This window comes from Lissotriton helveticus, chromosome 11 (assembly GCF_964261635.1).
Source record: "Lissotriton helveticus chromosome 11, aLisHel1.1, whole genome shotgun sequence".
NCBI lineage: Eukaryota > Metazoa > Chordata > Amphibia > Caudata > Salamandridae > Lissotriton > Lissotriton helveticus.
This window is the reverse complement of record NC_136072.1, coordinates 732,026,180-732,045,641: the sequence shown is the minus strand read 5'-3', so window position 1 is coordinate 732,045,641 and position 19,462 is coordinate 732,026,180. Positions and strand designations below refer to the sequence as shown.

At 49.5% G+C, this 19,462-nt stretch overlaps 1 protein-coding gene across 2 annotated transcripts in view; it reads right to left on the bottom strand.

The window, feature by feature from the left end:
* Window positions 1–19,462, bottom strand: part of DPYSL2 (dihydropyrimidinase like 2) — a 422,636-nt gene that overhangs the window by 110,734 nt on the left and 292,440 nt on the right. For both annotated transcript variants that reach the window (XM_078666613.1, XM_078666614.1), the window contains exon 4: window positions 162–326. In XM_078666613.1, the coding sequence (XP_078522739.1) occupies window positions 162–326 (165 nt within the window). The remainder of the gene's footprint in view (window positions 1–161; window positions 327–19,462) is intronic.

Genomic DNA, 19,462 nt, shown 5'->3' with positions numbered 1-19,462 from the left:
GCAATAACCTCTGTTTACCAACAAGAGCTTCTGGTAGAATTATGCCCCGCCGGCAGCCCATATCCTTTTATTCCCTCTTAAGAGAGAAAACCAACTTTTATTAAGGAGCATCAACTCTTGTGCATTTGAACAAATAATAGTTTGAGAATTAAAAGGCTTACCGTGATCTTTAACAAGAGCCTCCATCTCCTCCTGGATACCTTTATGCCACTCTGTGATATCCACATGCAGGGAGTAATCGCAGCAGGACTTGCTATCCGCCCACTCTCTCCACTGGTCGAATGCACTGAGTAAGCTAGTCCCAGGCTCTGGAACCACGTGATCAACTAAAATGGAAATGGTACAAAAATGAATCTACCTGTAGGAATGAGCATGTATAAACACTACTAGAAAATATCACTGTACGGGCTTCCAACAAGAAACATAGACAAAAGGAAAATATATAGAACTACACATGTGACAGTAATCCAATGGTATTTTTTTAATATCATTTAACATGGTGACAATGCTAAGATCTTGCAATGTAACCTGGAAGTAGCAAAACATTTTCCCAAAGATGCGATGCCATTCAGCTTGCTAATCCTCCAATCCAACTGAAGCAGCTCTTCGTATGGAAAATTACAACTTAAATGTTGATGGGTGGGTAACGTTTCACGTTTTACAACACCAAAACTTTTGTTTGCCTGTGATTCAAGATCTACAGCCCAGTGGAAACAATCAAATGGTAGGATTTTGAAGGCATCCAACTTTCTCAATATTATAAAGCTAGGTCAAAGGGGCCGGCCAAGAAATTAATAATAGCTTATGACTGAGTTGATAATGAATGTGTTAGTATGCTTAGTATATTTTTTCATTCCTTCTAATTTCATGTGGAGATATAATTTAAAATAAAAAAAACTGGTTTTCCAATCCAGTTCAACTTATATTCATGTAGTATCTGTTCTAAGAAGACTATTTTACCTCATCACCCATGCTCTGTTGATGAGCTTCCTCTAGTGGACTCATGCCTCTTTGTATGTCCCTGGGAGGCATACCACTGGCTTACAAATACAACTGGTGGGTGATGCATATGCCACACTTTTTGAAGGAATATCAAATGTATTTTACTTGAGGCTCCTCTTGTTTTGGATATATCTAGTGCACTCACAAACTCAACTACATAATGCACTACGTCATCTTGTATGGTGGACTTAATACAGTTGTTAAGTACTTTTCAGATTTTTGGGTTGAGCCTACCATACTGCACAATCGATCTGGATGCTGAAGACATACTGTGGGCTTACCAAGAACATAAAACAGCTTGCAACCCGCCTATTGCTTACCATTGGTTGGCTATGCTGTCACTCACATTTGCCTGCTTCTTATTCGATGACTTGCCTTGTCAACCTTTGTTTATCCCTCCTAGGGAGTATAGCCTCTTTACCATCTCTTTAATTAGATGACTCTTATACTTCCCTCTGCTCACTTTTAGGGACCTACTTTTTGGCGAAGCCATATGCGCATCGCGCAGGCGCGATACTATAGTTGCCGGGTCTGCTTCCCAAGAGACAGGAGACTGGCACGCGCACGCTCAGGAAAGCAATCGGAGTCGGCCGCGCGCGCGCGCGTTCCCAATCTCCGGTCTCTCTGGGAAGCACACAAGCAAGCCCAGCAAGCCCCGCCAAGGCATCACGAGCACGTCCCACGTGGGCGCCTACCACGAGGACAACCGCAGCAGCAGGGCAGCCCCGCCGGAGAGCGCGTGGCCCCGCAGAGTCAACAGCAGCAGCCTTATAAGTCAATACTGTACAGTCCGAGGGGACAACGCGGCTGAAGGGGCTTGCAGGCTTCCGCCGCTGTGGCAGATTAGGTCATATTATGTATGGGCGATTTTATATAGAACATAAAATTGTAAGTGGGCAAAAGTGAAAAAAGCAAATGTTTTTCACTGCAGGATCTAGAGTGCCAATATACACCATTTGAGCTTTGCGCTCTCATTGGCTGTTTGATGTAAGTCTGAACCTCTGTGGAAAACATCTACGTCCTTCCTGTTAATCCTTTGTAATTCTATATGTTAGCAATCGGTGTGCGCACTCCCACTGCCCTGATACGTGTCTTTTAGTGGAGCACTAAGTTCCAGATGTGCAGTCCGTACGCCACACCTAAGAACTGCTTGTACTCCAGGTTCATCATTTACTCCAACATTCTTTCCCCTTCCAATCCCGATCAAGAAGTGGTTGCATCGAAAAGGCAGTCTGATGCATTAGCGTCTCCCTTCTCACTGCCCGTGGCTTCTTATCGTGCTTGCTGTTAAATGGCTTGACATGCTCTCATTGCTGATGTTTTGTATCTCCTAGTTTATTTTTGATATGTGCATACGGCTCTCCACCTCTTTTCTGTGTTCCCCGCCTCTCTCCAGCCTCTTGGCGTTTCCCTGCTCACCACTTTCTTGAATGCTGAGGGTTGAACTTTCTCCCTCGTAGGCTGGTGGTCAGCGAGGATGTTTGTGTGCGCGCATTCCGTGCTTAATGAATTGATTTGAGCCGGGCCTTTTACAGACAGAGACACTCTTGTGTTGGGCGGCTTGTTTCAGCCACCTTCCTGTTGAGGACTCCTGCGTCAGTGGAAGCCAGCGGCAGCGCTTAAGTTAGCTGTATGCCCATATGCTTTTAGGTAAGAGCCGCAAGCGTGTTTTTTAAAAAAATTTAAATTTAATTTGCACCTGTTATGCCGCTGACGGGACTGCTGCAGGGTGCGCGAGCGATGTCACACGGGGTTGCGTGCTAACTTCGGCTAACAACCGGAGCTTTTAGTGGGTGAGAGTTTGTGAAGCGGTTAACTTGAAGCGAAGCAGAGACCATGTCAGGTTTTGTTGTAGGTTCTTCGCCCTGCTCAGTGAGAACCGCGATTGGCCGAGGCGGCTGGTCCTGTGAGGTTATAGGTCACTAATGTCCCTCCACCTAGCCGGGACACTGGGCATGTGAGGAGTTCAGATAAGACTACTTTCCATTCACCTACGCGCCCCCGCCCCCATTTGAAGGAATGTGGACTAGTTTTTGAGTCCAAGTTATCCCTCAGTGAGAGAGGTGAGTGGGAGTGAGTGCGTTCAGTAGGAATAGCGAGTTTGCAGTGTTGCTGTTGGTCACGTCTCTTTCATTTGGGCCACCCCTCGGTTGGCTACAGTGTAAAGCAGCCAGTAAGAAGCGCTGGTTGCCCTCATGGGCAAACTTCATGAGCAGGAAGGGGCCTTGTATTATAGCTCTTCGTCTCTCTCTTGAGACTTCTAAGCTCCTCCAGTTGGCGTTGGTACCCGGGGCAGTCCGGAGTGCATGATTGAAACGTTTTTTAGTGAAGTATTGTTGTGGAAACTTGACAGTTTTTAACTCTGTGGACAATTGTGTGAGTGGGCCTTACAGTGACACTGTTAAACATGCATTTGCAAGGTAATCGGTCTCGTCTTTGGGACCTTATAAGTATATAGCAATGCAGCACATTCTCGCATATTAAAAGGTATCTTATAGAAGTTGGCACATGAACGGTGTCCTCATAACATATATAACAGGGTGGAAATACATCTTTCATTGTAATACCGATGGAGTGGGTGCAGAGAAGAGAGTGCAGAGAAGTGAGTGCAGAGTAGTGAGTGCAGAGTAGTGAGTGCAGAGTAGTGAGTGCAGAGTAGTGAGTGCAGAGTAGTGAGTGCAGAGTGAGTGTGCAGAGTGAGTGTGCAGAGTGAGTGTGCAGAGTGAGTGTGCAGAGTAGTGAGTGCAGAGTAGTGAGTAGTGAGTGCAGAGTAGTGAGTAGTGAGTGCAGAGTAGTGAGTAGTGAGTGCAGAGTAGTGAGAAGTGAGTGCAGAGTAGTGAGAAGTGAGTGCAGAGTAGTGAGAAGTGAGTGCAGAGTAGTGAGAAGTGAGTGCAGAGTAGTGAGTGCAGAGTAGTGAGTAGTGAGTGCAGAGTAGTGAGTGCAGAGTAGTGAGTAGTGAGTGCAGAGTGAGTGTGCAGAGTAGTGAGTAGTGAGTGCAGAGTAGTGAGTAGTGAGTGCAGAGTAGTGAGTAGTGAGTGCAGAGTAGTGAGTGCAGAGTAGTGAGTGCAGAGTAGTGAGTAGTGAGTGCAGAGTAGTGAGTAGTGAGTGCAGAGTAGTGAGTAGTGAGTAGTGAGTAGTGAGTAGTGAGTGCAGAGTAGTGAGTAGTGAGTGCAGAGTAGTGAGTAGTGAGTAGTGAGTGCAGAGTAGTGAGTAGTGAGTAGTGAGTGCAGAGTAGTGAGTAGTGAGTAGTGAGTGCAGAGTAGTGAGTAGTGAGTGCCGAGTAGTGAGTGCCGAGTAGTGAGTAGTGAGTGCAGAGTGAGTGTGCAGAGTAGTGAGTAGTGAGTGCAGAGTAGTGAGAAGTGCGTGCAGAGTAGTGAGTAGTGAGTGCCGAGTAGTGAGTAGTGAATGCCGAGTAGTGAGTGCCGAGTAGTGAGTGCCGAGTAGTGAGTGCCGAGTAGTGAGTGCCGAGTAGTGAGTGCCGAGTAGTGAGTGCCGAGTAGTGAGTGCAGAGTAGTGAGTGCAGAGTAGTGAGTGCAGAGTAGTGAGTGCAGAGTAGTGAGTGCAGAGTAGTGAGTGCAGAGTAGTGAGTGCCGAGTAGTGAGTGCCGAGTAGTGAGTGCCGAGTAGTGAGTGCCGAGTAGTGAGTGCCGAGTAGTGAGTGCCGAGTAGTGAGTGCCGAGTAGTGAGTGCCGAGTAGTGAGTGCCGAGTAGTGAGTGCCGAGTAGTGAGTGCCGAGTAGTGAGTAGTGAGTGCCGAGTAGTGAGTAGTGAGTGCCGAGTAGTGAGTAGTGAGTGCAGAGTAGTGAGTAGTGAGTGCAGAGTAGTGAGTGCAGAGTAGTGAGTGCAGAGTAGTGAGTGCAGAGTAGTGAGTGCAGAGTAGTGAGTGCAGAGTAGTGAGTGCAGAGTAGTGAGTGCAGAGTAGTGAGTGCAGAGTAGTGAGTAGTGAGTGCAGAGTGAGTGTGCAGAGTAGTGAGTGCAGAGTAGTGAGTGCAGAGTAGTGAGTGCAGAGTAGTGAGTGCAGAGTAGTGAGTGCAGAGTAGTGAGTAGTGAGTGCAGAGTGAGTGTGCAGAGTAGTGAGTGCAGAGTAGTGAGTAGTGAGTGCAGAGTGAGTGTGCAGAGTAGTGAGTGCAGAGTAGTGAGAAGTGAGTGCAGAGTAGTGAGTGCAGAGTAGTGAGTGCAGAGTAGTGAGTGCAGAGTAGTGAGTAGTGAGTGCCGAGTAGTGAGTAGTGAGTGCTGAGTAGTGAGTGCAGAGTAGTGAGTGCCGAGTAGTGAGTGCCGAGTAGTGAGTGCCGAGTAGTGAGTGCCGAGTAGTGAGTGCCGAGTAGTGAGTGCCGAGTAGTGAGTGCCGAGTAGTGAGTGCCGAGTAGTGAGTGCAGAGTAGTGAGTGCAGAGTAGTGAGTGCAGAGTAGTGAGTGCAGAGTAGTGAGTGCAGAGTAGTGAGTGCAGAGTAGTGAGTAGTGAGTGCAGAGTGAGTGTGCAGAGTAGTGATTGCAGAGTAGTGAGTAGTGAGTGCAGAGTGAGTGTGCAGAGTAGTGAGTGCAGAGTAGTGAGAAGTGAGTGCAGAGTAGTGAGTAGTGAGTGCCGAGTAGTGAGTGCCGAGTAGTGAGTGCCGGGTAGTGAGTGCCGGGTAGTGAGTGCCGAGTAGTGAGTGCCGAATAGTGAGTGCCGAATAGTGAGTGCCGAGTAGTGAGTGCCGAGTAGTGAGTGCCGAGTAGTGAGTGCCGAGTAGTGAGTGCAGAGTAGTGAGTGCAGAGTAGTGAGTGCAGAGTAGTGAGTGCAGAGTAGTGAGTGCAGAGTAGTGAGTAGTGAGTGCAGAGTAGTGAGTGCAGAGTAGTGAGTAGTGAGTGCAGAGTGAGTGTGCAGAGTAGTGATTGCAGAGTAGTGAGTGCAGAGTGAGTGTGCAGAGTAGTGAGTGCAGAGTAGTGAGTAGTGAGTGCAGAGTAGTGAGTGCAGAGTAGTGAGTGCAGAGTAGTGAGTGCAGAGTAGTGAGTGCAGAGTAGTGAGTGCAGAGTAGTGAGTAGTGAGTGCCGAGTAGTGAGTAGTGAGTGCCGAGTAGTGAGTGCAGAGTAGTGAGTGCAGAGTAGTGAGTGCAGAGTAGTGAGTGCAGAGTAGTGAGTGCAGAGTAGTGAGTGCAGAGTAGTGAGTAGTGAGTGCAGAGTGAGTGTGCAGAGTAGTGAGTGCAGAGTAGTGAGTGCAGAGTAGTGAGTGCAGAGTAGTGAGTGCAGAGTAGTGAGTGCAGAGTAGTGAGTGCAGAGTAGTGAGTGCAGAGTAGTGAGTGCAGAGTAGTGAGTGCAGAGTAGTGAGTAGTGAGTGCAGAGTGAGTGTGCAGAGTAGTGAGTGCAGAGTAGTGAGTGCAGAGTAGTGAGTGCAGAGTAGTGAGTGCAGAGTAGTGAGTGCAGAGTAGTGAGTAGTGAGTGCAGAGTAGTGAGTGCAGAGTAGTGAGTGCAGAGTAGTGAGTGCAGAGTAGTGAGTGCAGAGTAGTGAGTGCAGAGTAGTGAGTGCAGAGTAGTGAGTGCAGAGTAGTGAGTGCAGAGTAGTGAGTGCAGAGTAGTGAGTGCAGAGTAGTGAGTGCAGTAGTGAGTGCCGAGTAGTGAGTGCCGAGTAGTGAGTGCCGAGTAGTGAGTGCCGAGTAGTGAGTAGTGAGTGCAGAGTAGTGAGAAGTGAGTGCAGAGTAGTGAGAAGTGAGTGCAGAGTAGTGAGTGCAGAGTAGTGAGTAGTGAGTGCAGAGTAGTGAGTGCAGAGTAGTGAGTAGTGAGTGCAGAGTGAGTGTGCAGAGTAGTGAGTAGTGAGTGCAGAGTAGTGAGTAGTGAGTGCAGAGTAGTGAGTAGTGAGTGCAGAGTAGTGAGTGCAGAGTAGTGAGTGCAGAGTAGTGAGTAGTGAGTGCAGAGTAGTGAGTAGTGAGTGCAGAGTAGTGAGTAGTGAGTAGTGAGTAGTGAGTGCAGAGTAGTGAGTAGTGAGTGCAGAGTAGTGAGTAGTGAGTAGTGAGTGCAGAGTAGTGAGTAGTGAGTAGTGAGTGCAGAGTAGTGAGTAGTGAGTAGTGAGTGCAGAGTAGTGAGTAGTGAGTGCCGAGTAGTGAGTGCCGAGTAGTGAGTAGTGAGTGCAGAGTGAGTGTGCAGAGTAGTGAGTAGTGAGTGCAGAGTAGTGAGAAGTGCGTGCAGAGTAGTGAGTAGTGAGTGCCGAGTAGTGAGTAGTGAATGCCGAGTAGTGAGTGCCGAGTAGTGAGTGCCGAGTAGTGAGTGCCGAGTAGTGAGTGCCGAGTAGTGAGTGCCGAGTAGTGAGTGCAGAGTAGTGAGTGCCGAGTAGTGAGTGCAGAGTAGTGAGTGCAGAGTAGTGAGTGCAGAGTAGTGAGTGCAGAGTAGTGAGTGCCGAGTAGTGAGTGCCGAGTAGTGAGTGCCGAGTAGTGAGTGCCGAGTAGTGAGTGCCGAGTAGTGAGTGCCGAGTAGTGAGTGCCGAGTAGTGAGTGCCGAGTAGTGAGTGCCGAGTAGTGAGTAGTGAGTGCCGAGTAGTGAGTAGTGAGTGCCGAGTAGTGAGTAGTGAGTGCAGAGTAGTGAGTAGTGAGTGCAGAGTAGTGAGTAGTGAGTGCAGAGTAGTGAGTGCAGAGTAGTGAGTGCAGAGTAGTGAGTGCAGAGTAGTGAGTGCAGAGTAGTGAGTGCAGAGTAGTGAGTGCAGAGTAGTGAGTGCAGAGTAGTGAGTGCAGAGTAGTGAGTGCAGAGTAGTGAGTAGTGAGTGCAGAGTGAGTGTGCAGAGTAGTGAGTGCAGAGTAGTGAGTGCAGAGTAGTGAGTGCAGAGTAGTGAGTGCAGAGTAGTGAGTGCAGAGTAGTGAGTGCAGAGTAGTGAGTGCAGAGTAGTGAGTAGTGAGTGCAGAGTGAGTGTGCAGAGTAGTGAGTGCAGAGTAGTGAGTAGTGAGTGCAGAGTGAGTGTGCAGAGTAGTGAGTGCAGAGTAGTGAGAAGTGAGTGCAGAGTAGTGAGTGCAGAGTAGTGAGTGCAGAGTAGTGAGTGCAGAGTAGTGAGTAGTGAGTGCCGAGTAGTGAGTAGTGAGTGCTGAGTAGTGAGTGCAGAGTAGTGAGTGCCGAGTAGTGAGTGCCGAGTAGTGAGTGCCGAGTAGTGAGTGCCGAGTAGTGAGTGCCGAGTAGTGAGTGCCGAGTAGTGAGTGCCGAGTAGTGAGTGCCGAGTAGTGAGTGCAGAGTAGTGAGTGCAGAGTAGTGAGTGCAGAGTAGTGAGTGCAGAGTAGTGAGTGCAGAGTAGTGAGTGCAGAGTAGTGAGTAGTGAGTGCAGAGTGAGTGTGCAGAGTAGTGATTGCAGAGTAGTGAGTAGTGAGTGCAGAGTGAGTGTGCAGAGTAGTGAGTGCAGAGTAGTGAGAAGTGAGTGCAGAGTAGTGAGTAGTGAGTGCCGAGTAGTGAGTGCCGAGTAGTGAGTGCCGGGTAGTGAGTGCCGGGTAGTGAGTGCCGGGTAGTGAGTGCCGGGTAGTGAGTGCCGAGTAGTGAGTGCCGAGTAGTGAGTGCCGAGTAGTGAGTGCCGAGTAGTGAGTGCCGAGTAGTGAGTGCAGAGTAGTGAGTGCAGAGTAGTGAGTGCAGAGTAGTGAGTGCAGAGTAGTGAGTGCAGAGTAGTGAGTAGTGAGTGCAGAGTAGTGAGTGCAGAGTAGTGAGTAGTGAGTGCAGAGTGAGTGTGCAGAGTAGTGATTGCAGAGTAGTGAGTGCAGAGTGAGTGTGCAGAGTAGTGAGTGCAGAGTAGTGAGTAGTGAGTGCAGAGTAGTGAGTGCAGAGTAGTGAGTGCCGAGTAGTGAGTGCCGAGTAGTGAGTGCCGAGTAGTGAGTGCCGAGTAGTGAGTGCAGAGTAGTGAGTGCAGAGTAGTGAGTGCAGAGTAGTGAGTGCAGAGTAGTGAGTGCAGAGTAGTGAGTGCAGAGTAGTGAGTGCAGAGTAGTGAGTAGTGAGTGCCGAGTAGTGAGTAGTGAGTGCCGAGTAGTGAGTGCAGAGTAGTGAGTGCAGAGTAGTGAGTGCAGAGTAGTGAGTGCAGAGTAGTGAGTGCAGAGTAGTGAGTGCAGAGTAGTGAGTAGTGAGTGCAGAGTGAGTGTGCAGAGTAGTGAGTGCAGAGTAGTGAGTGCAGAGTAGTGAGTGCAGAGTAGTGAGTGCAGAGTAGTGAGTGCAGAGTAGTGAGTGCAGAGTAGTGAGTGCAGAGTAGTGAGTGCAGAGTAGTGAGTGCAGAGTAGTGAGTAGTGAGTGCAGAGTGAGTGTGCAGAGTAGTGAGTGCAGAGTAGTGAGTGCAGAGTAGTGAGTGCAGAGTAGTGAGTGCAGAGTAGTGAGTAGTGAGTGCAGAGTAGTGAGTGCAGAGTAGTGAGTGCAGAGTAGTGAGTGCAGAGTAGTGAGTGCAGAGTAGTGAGTGCAGAGTAGTGAGTGCAGAGTAGTGAGTGCAGAGTAGTGAGTGCAGAGTAGTGAGTGCAGAGTAGTGAGTGCAGAGTAGTGAGTGCAGAGTAGTGAGTGCAGAGTAGTGAGTGCAGAGTAGTGAGTGCAGAGTAGTGAGTGCAGTAGTGAGTGCCGAGTAGTGAGTGCCGAGTAGTGAGTGCCGAGTAGTGAGTGCCGAGTAGTGAGTAGTGAGTGCAGAGTAGTGAGTAGTGAGTGCAGAGTAGTGAGTGCAGAGTAGTGAGTGCAGAGTAGTGAGTAGTGAGTGCAGAGTAGTGAGTAGTGAGTGCAGAGTGAGTGTGCAGAGTAGTGAGTGCAGAGTAGTGAGTGCAGAGTAGTGAGTGCAGAGTAGTGAGTAGTGAGTGCAGAGTAGTGAGTGCAGAGTAGTGAGTGCAGAGTAGTGAGTGCAGAGTAGTGAGTGCAGAGTAGTGAGTAGTGAGTGCCGAGTAGTGAGTAGTGAGTAGTGAGTGCCGAGTGCCGAGTAGTGAGTGCCGAGTAGTGAGTGCCGAGTAGTGAGTGCCGAGTAGTGAGTGCCGAGTAGTGAGTGCCGAGTAGTGAGTGCCGAGTAGTGAGTGCCGAGTAGTGAGTGCCGAGTAGTGAGTGCCGAGTAGTGAGTGCCGAGTAGTGAGTAGTGAGTGCCGAGTAGTGAGTGCCGAGTAGTGAGTGCAGAGTAGTGACTGCAGAGTAGTGAGTGCAGAGTAGTGAGTGCAGAGTAGTGAGGGCAGAGTAGTGAGGGCAGAGTAGTGAGGGCAGAGTAGTGAGGGCAGAGTAGTGAGTGCAGAGTAGTGAGTGCAGAGTAGTGAGGGCAGAGTAGTGAGGGCAGAGTAGTGAGGGCAGAGTAGTGAGGGCAGAGTAGTGAGTGCAGAGTAGTGAGTGCAGAGTAGTGAGTAGTGAGTGCAGAGTAGTGAGGGCAGAGTAGTGAGTGCAGAGTAGTGAGTGCAGAGTAGTGAGTGCAGAGTAGTGAGTGCAGAGTAGTGAGTGCAGAGTAGTGAGTAGTGAGTGCAGAGTAGTGGGTGCAGAGTAGTGGGTGCAGAGTAGTGAGTAGTGAGTGCAGAGTAGTGAGCGCAGAGTAGTGAGCGCAGAGTAGTGAGTGCAGAGTAGTGAGTGCAGAGTAGTGAGTGCAGAGTAGTGAGTGCAGAGTAGTGAGTGCAGAGTAGTGAGTGCAGAGTAGTGAGCTGTCTCAAGTGAAGTACTCTGGTACCCAAGGATGACTAGCAAACAATATTATTCACAACGTTGCTTACTATTCAGCAACACTTGACAGTTTGCAAATCATCTTTATACAACAATTCAGAGTTTGATAACAAATTAATGTAACACATTGTAATATATAATGCCAATAGCTCAAACTTTAATGCTGCGAGACCTATTGCATTGGAAATGCTTGTTTATTATGGATGTGTGCGTTGGTGAAAAACAAAAAAACGAATGGCCCCCAACCTTGGGAGTGTTCTCCCTGGGAGTGAAGGTAATTCCTAACCCGTTTCTGTTCCTGGTCGCCAGGTTTTTCCTGACAGTGATGTACTGAAATAAATGCTTTACTTTGTCCTCCCTAAATAGGTAGGATAGGCTAATCTCTTTCTTCTGAAGGCCCCCTGCTCCGTCAGGTCATTGGAGGAAGTATTCCATCAATTGAGCCAAGAAGTCACAGCTGACAGAATTCTTAAGGCCCACCCTTCTCTAAATGAAGCAGGCAGATCGAGGGTTTGGCGGGCTCGGTACTCGGTCATATTTGCAACAAAGTACCCTGTCTGACAAACTCTAAATAAGGCTCTTAATTATCAGGCCCTTGACTGTTATTTTTCAAGGCATTTTCCTTCAATTGCTAAAAACTGGGAATAGGTCTCGTTTAGCAGGGCAATATCAACTCCTCCTACTCACCAACAGAAAAAATATTGAAGAAAGTAGCAACTCCACTTTAATCTCACATTAACATGAACAATCTGCTGCTGTTGCATTGGTTTGGCTTCATGGGCAGTAAAGCACAGAGAGCCATTTTACAGAACGTGGAGTACATGTTTCTCCTTATGAATGATGTAAATGTTTGAAGTTTATAAAGAGCAGTTTTAAGAAAAGATTTTTGGGGGGCGTGGCTTAGGCGCCGTACGGAATGGCGGCGTAGCTCCGGGGCTCTGAGACGAGCCTTTGCACTAACTGCATTCTCTGCCTCTCTGAGGGGCCCTGCCACCTATTATGAGCCCGCATTGCTGACCGGAGCGTGGGAGGCACCTCTGGCTGGTGTTGTTTCCCACCTCAGCAACGTTTTCATCACTTTGTCGGAAAAGCCGTTTCCGACGTGAAACCTCCGCCATCTTAGGCGCCGGCCGCTTCTCCTCACGGCGGCCGGCTGAGCAACCTAAGCAACCTCAGCAACGTCAATTGTGGCGTGTTTTCGGCCCACCACCGCAATTTCGGCCCTACAATCACGGTGAGCCCCCCCGCTATGCAAAATATCGATTTTGGGCTTTTGAGGCTATTTTGGGCTGCCATTATATAGCGTTTTGCGGCATCATCCGCCATTTTAGGAGGTGAATCCCCACTTCTTTACTCAGGATTTGCTCTCAACTGCAGCGCTTCTCCCCATGTCTCTGTGGACCGCCTCCCCAAGGTTTTCTGCCTGCGCAACGCTCCTTTCAATTCGCAATTCATGATGGAGACTTGATAAATGCTTGATTATGCTCTCCATACCACCTCTTCACTAGCATGGCTCTTTCCTCTTGAATTTGGCACGCCACGCACACCGCACGCCATGCGATACCCCCTGGAACTGATTTCTTCACTTCTGTCCCACTGAGGTCCCGGTTTTGACTTTGCTTGCACTTTTCCTGTCATTCTTGCTTCCGGAGGCCGTTGGTCAACTCCTCTTTCTGGTCTACTATCGCGCTCTGCATTCTTTCGCAGCGCAGGAGGAACTGTGTTTGCTCTCTGTTCTTAATCAGCCTTCATCGTGCTTCGTTGCCCACCCTGGGTAGCGTTTGGATGTCGCACCTCTTGGTTGTCTAATCTGTGGTGCATCTCGCTGTGGCGTGGCCTTTCCGTCTGACCACACTTGTTCTACTGCTGCTCCCTTCAACCACAGTCATTGTGTTGCCTCTCTTTTGGAACATTCTACTGGTCCTTCAACTTCAGACTTTCTCCGGATTCAACGCTTGTCCCTGTTGTGGCCTTCTATGGGGAAACTGCGCAATTTTAAACTAGCTTCATCCACTAAGCTCCCTCCTGGTTCTGACTCTGATTCACCTCTTCCAGACCCTGCTCCATTCAACATGTCAAAGTCAGAGGCTACTCTTGGAGCGATTCCTAAATCAAATGGAGGGAAGTCTACGCCAGTATTACCTAACACCAAGCGCCACAAGAAGGATCCACCTTCCCCTGAGAATGGCACTTCATCGTCATCTTTCGACACCATTTTAGAGGAGATCCGGGCTCTCAAACCATTTATAGAGGCGACCACACTCAACATGCAAGCTATGCAAGACAAATGGTCTTCTCTGGAATCCCGAGTTCTTCTCCTGGAGCAGTCTTCGGAGGATTTCCACGCTACCTGCTCCCGCTTTCCTTCTTTGGAGGCGGAGGTTCTTCTTCTCAAAAAGCAGACGGAGGATTTAGAAAAAGAAATCGGAGGAATAACCTTCGCCTTTATGGTCTTCCGGAACTGACGGAGGGGCCCAACCCAACGGCCTTCTTCCCAACATTTCTCTCGAAAATCCTGGACGCTCCTGCACTTGCCTCTATTAATATACAGAGAGCCCACCGTTTAGGTCCCAGAGTATCCTCTAAACCAGGGGTACTCATAGTACGGCCCGCGGGCCAGTGGCGGCCCGGCAAGCCTTCTCTGGCGGCCCGCGGACCTTGGAGACATCCTACCAGTGTTATTGAGAAAAATGTAAGAGTGTCCTGTGTCCGCAAACACTGCCGGTTGCAGCAGCGCTCTAAGGGGCCGGGCAATTCCAGCGAAGGTCAGAGTGGAGCTGCAGGGGCTCTAAGAAGGGGCTAAAGAACAACAAAGCCTCATTAACAAGTAAGTGGTCTTTTAAAGACCTGTTAAGTACTCGGGTGCGGTGGGAAGCTGTGTCAGCCCCGGCTGACACACACGCACGCCAGGCGAGGTGGCAGAGGGAGGGAGAGGGGGGGGGAGAGGGAAGGGGGTGAGAGAGGCAGACAGGTGGGAGGGAGACAGAGAGTGACAGAGTGCTTTCCTCCAGTATTTAACTATCGTTTTTTTTTCTAACTCGGGGCTCCACTTCTATGCATTTTAATTATTGATTGTGTCCAGAAGGCAGGGTTAGAATGGAGGAAGCAGCCTATAGTGAAGTCTGTGTTTGTGCAACGTCCTGGAAGCGTGGCCACAAAACTGTCACACAGAAGCAGGAATTATAAGTAGCTCGTGAAGTGGGGTGTTTGAAAATGTGTCGAGAGCAGCTAAGGAAGACATATATCTTGATTTAAATAAACATGAAAAAGCAGCAGCAGTCTCCTCGGGGGCCCAAAATCATGTGAGGCACTTGAATGCTAGAGAGCTCTTTCACTGGAGGAGCCCGAGACCCTCACATGATGAACTGCGCCGAGAACATATCAAGAGGGGGAGGGATCTGAGGTGAAGACAGCCACCCGAGGTGAGCCGGAGAGACCACCCCCGTGGAGGGAGCGTGGTTCTCGTGACAACCTTAATGGTGAATACAAGTGGGGGGGGGGAGAGGGGGCTGCTGAACCCCTCCCTAGAAAAGGTCCGGGGAGAAACTTTTCCTTGGAGGGGTGGATTCATTTTCCGAAGACCCTCACAGGAAGGGCAACAGCGAGAAAGAACTATGTCCTGGATGGAGAGGGATTCTCAACAGCAAGAGACATTTCGTGGCAGAGTGAAGGTGGGGAGATGTGAAAAAGCATCCGGCTAACACCTCACCGTGCCGGGAAGGGTAGTGAGGGAAGGGGAGTGAGGGAGGGAAGGGGAGTGAGGGAAGGGGAGTGAGGGAAAGGGAGTGAGGGAAAGGGAGTGAGGGAAGGGGAGTGAGGGAAAGGGAGTGAGGGAGGGAGGGAATGAGGGAAGGGGAGGCAGGGAGTGAGGGAAGGGGAGTGAGGGAAGGGGAGTGAGGGAAGGGGAGGGTGTGATGGAAGGGGAGGGTGTGATGGAAGGGGAGGGTGTGATGGAAGGGGAGGGTGTGATGGAAGGGGAGGGTGTGATGGAAGGGGAGGGTGTGATGGAAGGGGAGGGAGTAAGGGAAGGGGAGTGAAGGAGGGAGGGAATGAGGGAAGGGGAGGCAGGGAGTGAGGGAATGGGAGTGAGGGAATGGGAGTGAGGGAAGGGGAGTGAGGGAAGGGGAGTGAGGGAAGGGGAGTGAGGGAAGGGGAGTGAGGGAAGGGGAGTGAGGGAAGGGGGTGAGGGAATGGGAGTGAGGGAAGGGGAGTGAAGGAGGGGGGATGAGGGAAGGGGAGGCAGGGAGTGAGGGAGTGGGAGTGAGGGAAGGGGAGGCAGGGAGTGAGGGAAGGGGAGTGAGGGAAGGGGAGGCAGGGAGTGAGGGTGGGAGTGAGGGAAGGGGAGTGAGGGAAGGGGAGGCAGGGAGTGAGGGAAGGGGAGTTAGGTAAGGGGAGTGAGGGAAGGGGAGGCAGGGAGTGAGGGAAGGGGGTGAGGGAAGGGGAGGGAAGGAGGGAGGGAATGAGGGAAGGGGAGGCAGGGAGTGAGGGAAGGGGAGTGAGGGAAGGGGAGTGAGGGAAGGGGATTGAGGGAAGGGGAGGCAGGGAGTGAGGGAAGGGGGGGTGAGGGAAGGGGAGTGAAGGAGGGAGGGAATGAGGGAAGGGGAGGCAGGGAGTGAGGGAAGGGGAGTGAGGGAAGGGGAGTGATGGAAGGGGAGGGAGTGAGGGAAGGGGAGGGAGTGAGGGAAGGGGAGTGAGGGAAGGGGAGTGAGGAAGGGAGATGGGGATGAGGGGGAAGGGGGAAGGGGAGTGAGGGGGAAGGGGAGTGAAGGGGAAGGGGAGTGAAGGGGAAGGGGAGTGAGGGGGAAGGGGAGTGAGGGGGAGGGAGGAAAGGAGATGAAAGGAGAGGGAAGGGAGAGGGAGGGAGAAGGTAGGAGAGGGAGGGAGAGGGAAGGAGAGAGAAGGAGATAGGGAGAGGGAGTGAGACAGTCAGAGTGAGGGAGAGATAGGGAGAGAGCGGGAGAGGGAGGGAGTGAGAGGGAGTGAGAGGGAGTGAGACAGTCAGAGTGAGGGAGAGATAGGGAGAGAGAGGGAGGGAGTAAGAGGGAGTGAGACAGTCAGAGTGAGTGAGACAGAGGGAGACAGGGAGGGAGAGAGGGAGAGAGAGAGATAGAGGGAGGGAGACAGAGAGAGAGAGAGAGAGAGAGGGAGATGTGTGTGTGCCGGGTCTGGAGGCTCAGTGGACGAAGGCGTCCGCTGCAGGGACCTGTGTTCAACCTCACGGTCACAGTCTTTTTGTTGCTCTAGCCCCGCCCCCTCCCCCACTGACCCCTCCCCCACCGGGGCAGCCCTCGGACACAAACCACACTGTAAATTTGGCCCCCGAGAGAAAGTTTGTGAGTACCCATGCTCCAAACCTAGGAGGGTCATCATGCTTTTTCTGCAATTCACAGACCTTTTGCAAGTGCTCTCATCAGCTAAGGCTAAAAATCAGATTGTCTGGGAAGGTCATCGCCTCTACCTGTCGCAGGATGTTTCCAAAGTTACTGCAGATAGACGGAAGCAATTTCTGGACCTTCGTCCTCGACTTCGGCTTCTTGGTGCGAGATATGGTCTACTTCACCCTTGCCTCTTCAAGGTCACGTACAAGGACAAAACCACCACTTATGATGACCCTGATGTTCTGCGGGAGTTCCTGCGCAGACAAGGTTCCGATGACATGGATGTCTCCAGACCGCCTTGAGAGGACCTTCTGCTTCCTTTTTGCCCTGGTTTCTAATTGTCTTTTATTCGTCCTCCTCTCCTTGTGCTGATGTTCTTTCTTTACTATGATGACATCCTTATGACCTCTCCCCCCTGGTTGTTTCTGATTATTGTACTTATGTGTTATCGCTCTCATACTTCCAGGTTGTACTCACCTCGTTTGCTTTTCCTTCCTTTTGCAGCCTCTTCACCCTCCCTGCTGTATTCAGTTTTGTCTGTGCAACGCCCCTTGGATCCTTGATGTCTAGGCTTGGCTCCTGCTCCGGATGTTGTCGTCGTCTTCCTTCTGGCGTTCCCACCCCCCACCCTCGTTTGTACTTTGTTTTTCGTAAGTATGTTCCTCAGTCGTCCTTTCTGGATATGTACTGTCTTCTTGATCTTATCTGTCTCTATCTCTACCTTTGCCCTCTCTCCCCTTCTTTTTTCTTCTTCTCCCTCTCTTTCCCCCTTCCTTTCTTCTGTTTTTCTTGACATCCTTCTTTCCCCCCTTCAGATATTTTTGACTCCTCCTCTACCCACTCTATTTTCATCTTCCTATCTCTCTCATTTTTGATTTTGTTTACAATATTTTTGCATTACTTGCCAATGTTTCCTTGTTGATTTTTTCACTTACGTTGCATTTTATGCTTCCTCAATTTTACTTTGCGTTGGTTATCTTTGAGCATGTTGTTGATATTTGTTTGCTCTTCTTGTTTCGTTCCGAGTTACTTCATGGAACGTTAAGGGATTGAACAATCCCATTAAAAGGCAATTGGTGCTATCGCACCTGGCTAGAATTAATACTGATGTCGCCCTCCTCCAGGAGTCTCACCTCTCGGAGGCTGAGGCGAATAAACTTAAATGTTGTTGGGTGGGACAGGTTTTCTGTTCCCCCTCTGTTGCAAAGAAAAATGGTGTATTAATTTTGTTGCACAAAAAGTTGAATGTTTCTTCCATTACTCACGAATGTGACACTGACGGCCGTTGGGTCATTGTTGATATGCTTATTGATAACATTCCCCTGACTCTCTTTAACGTTTATGCTCCCACAGGAGTAGATAAGTCTTTCTGGCCCTCGATTTCTGCTAAACTAGCCTCTCTCCCTGGGAATTACATTCTTCTCGGTGGGGATTGTAACCAGATCATGGACCCCTTCCTAGATCGCCATTCCAAGGTCAAATTTGTTCCTTCCAGGATGCACTCTCAATTTATTAACACTACCCAAAACAATGCCATGGTTGATATCTGGAGGTTATGTAATCCTGACTTGAGGGAATATAGTTTCTTCTCTCCCCCACACCAATCTCAGTCCCGTATTGACCATATCTTTCTCAGTAAATCCCTTTCTCAACATGCCATCCGTTCCGAGATAGGCTCCATTTTGATCTCTGACCATGCCCCTGTCTTTGTAGACCTGGATCTCCTCCCTTTCTCCCCTCACTCAGGCAGATGGAGATTCAATAATGCTTTACTCCAGGATCCCACCTTTTGCTCCGAGTTCTCCACCTTTGCCTCTGAATTTTTTCTTCTTAACCATACCCCTGACTCCCTTTTTGTTATGGTTTGGGACTTATTTAAGGCAGCCTCTAGAGGTTTCATTATAGCTTTTGTGGCAAAACGGAAAAAATTAAGAGAGACCAAGTCCGCCCAAATCCTTGCCGATATCAAACGTCTGGAACTTGCCTATCACTCTTCCAACTCAGATTCTTCCCTTAAGCAGCTCATTGACGCTAAAATCTCTTTTAATAAATTCACAACCGAAGCGGCTTCCAACCTTCTTTTAAAATGTAATTCTCGCTACTACGGGGGCAAGAACAAAATGGGGAAGTTACTAGCTAATTACCTGAAGATTAGGAAGGAACGCACTAAGGTCGAATCTATTAAGACATCTAATGGCAAAACACAGTTTAAAGATGCAGAAATTCTTGCAGAATTTCAAAAGTTTTATGACAATCTTTACACCCCTGAGAAGATTCCCTCCGAGGCGGACCTTCTCTCCTATTTCCAATCTCTCCCTTCCCACCCTACATCTCATGTTGATCTGCCCCCCTTGATGCTGACATTTCCCTGAATGAAATATCGCACGCTGTCTCCAAATTGCGACATGGTAAAGCTCCATGCCCCGATGGTTTCACCATTGAATTTTATACCCATTTCTCTTCTCTTCTCCTTCCTAAACTTCTTCTTCTGTTTCAATCTTTTCTTTCAGCAGGATCTTCAAGCGGTTCCTTTCAACAGGCCCTAATCTGTTTGATTCCTAAAGAGGATAAAGATCATACTCTTTGTAAGAATTTCCGCCCTATCTCTCTTGTCAACACGGATTATAAGATTTTGGCTAAGATTCTCGCTTTAAGACTGGATCCCCTTCTCCCTGATTTAATTGGTCCCGAACAGTCCGGCTTTGTTAAGGGCCGCCTCTCATCTGACAATTCTCGGGTCTTTCTTAACATCATTAGTCGAGCCTCCCACTTAGATCTTCCCTTCGCAGCTATCTCTTTGGATGCTGAGAAGGCCTTCGACCGGTTCGGTTGGGATTTCCTGTTCCAGGCTCTCCGTTGGATGGGCTTGCCTTCTACTTTTATTTCTATTATTTCCTTACTGTACTCTAATCCCCAAGCTTCTATCTTTCTTAATGGAATGACCTCTGACTATTTCTCCCTGCACCGTGGTGTTCGTCAGGGTTGTCCCCACTCCTGTTTGTCCTGGCATTAGAACCTTTCCTCACGAAGATTCGTCAAGACGATAACATTTCCGGCTTTAGTTTTGGTCCACACCAAGTTAAGCTTTCGGTTTACGCCGATGATATTCTCTTCTATTGCTCTGACCCTCTCTCTTCGCTACCTCCCTTTCTACAACAAGTCTCTTCCTTCTCTGATGTCTCTGGTTACCGCCTTAATGTCGACAAATGTGAAATTCTCCCTCTAAATTCTCTTTGTCAGAAACACTTATTTGCCCATACGGGTTTCTCTTGGCAGCCTTCTAAAATCAAATACCTAGGTGTGTGGTTCGCTCCCCGCCTACCTGACACCCTCAAACTGAACTTTACTTATGTTTCTAAAAAAATGGAATCGGCAATTACTCGCTGGCATCCTCTCTTTCTTTCCTGGTGGGGACGCTTGAACTCTATCAAAATGATGCTCTCTCCCCTTCTTCTGTATACTATTTCCATGCTTCCATTACGTATTCCAGCTTC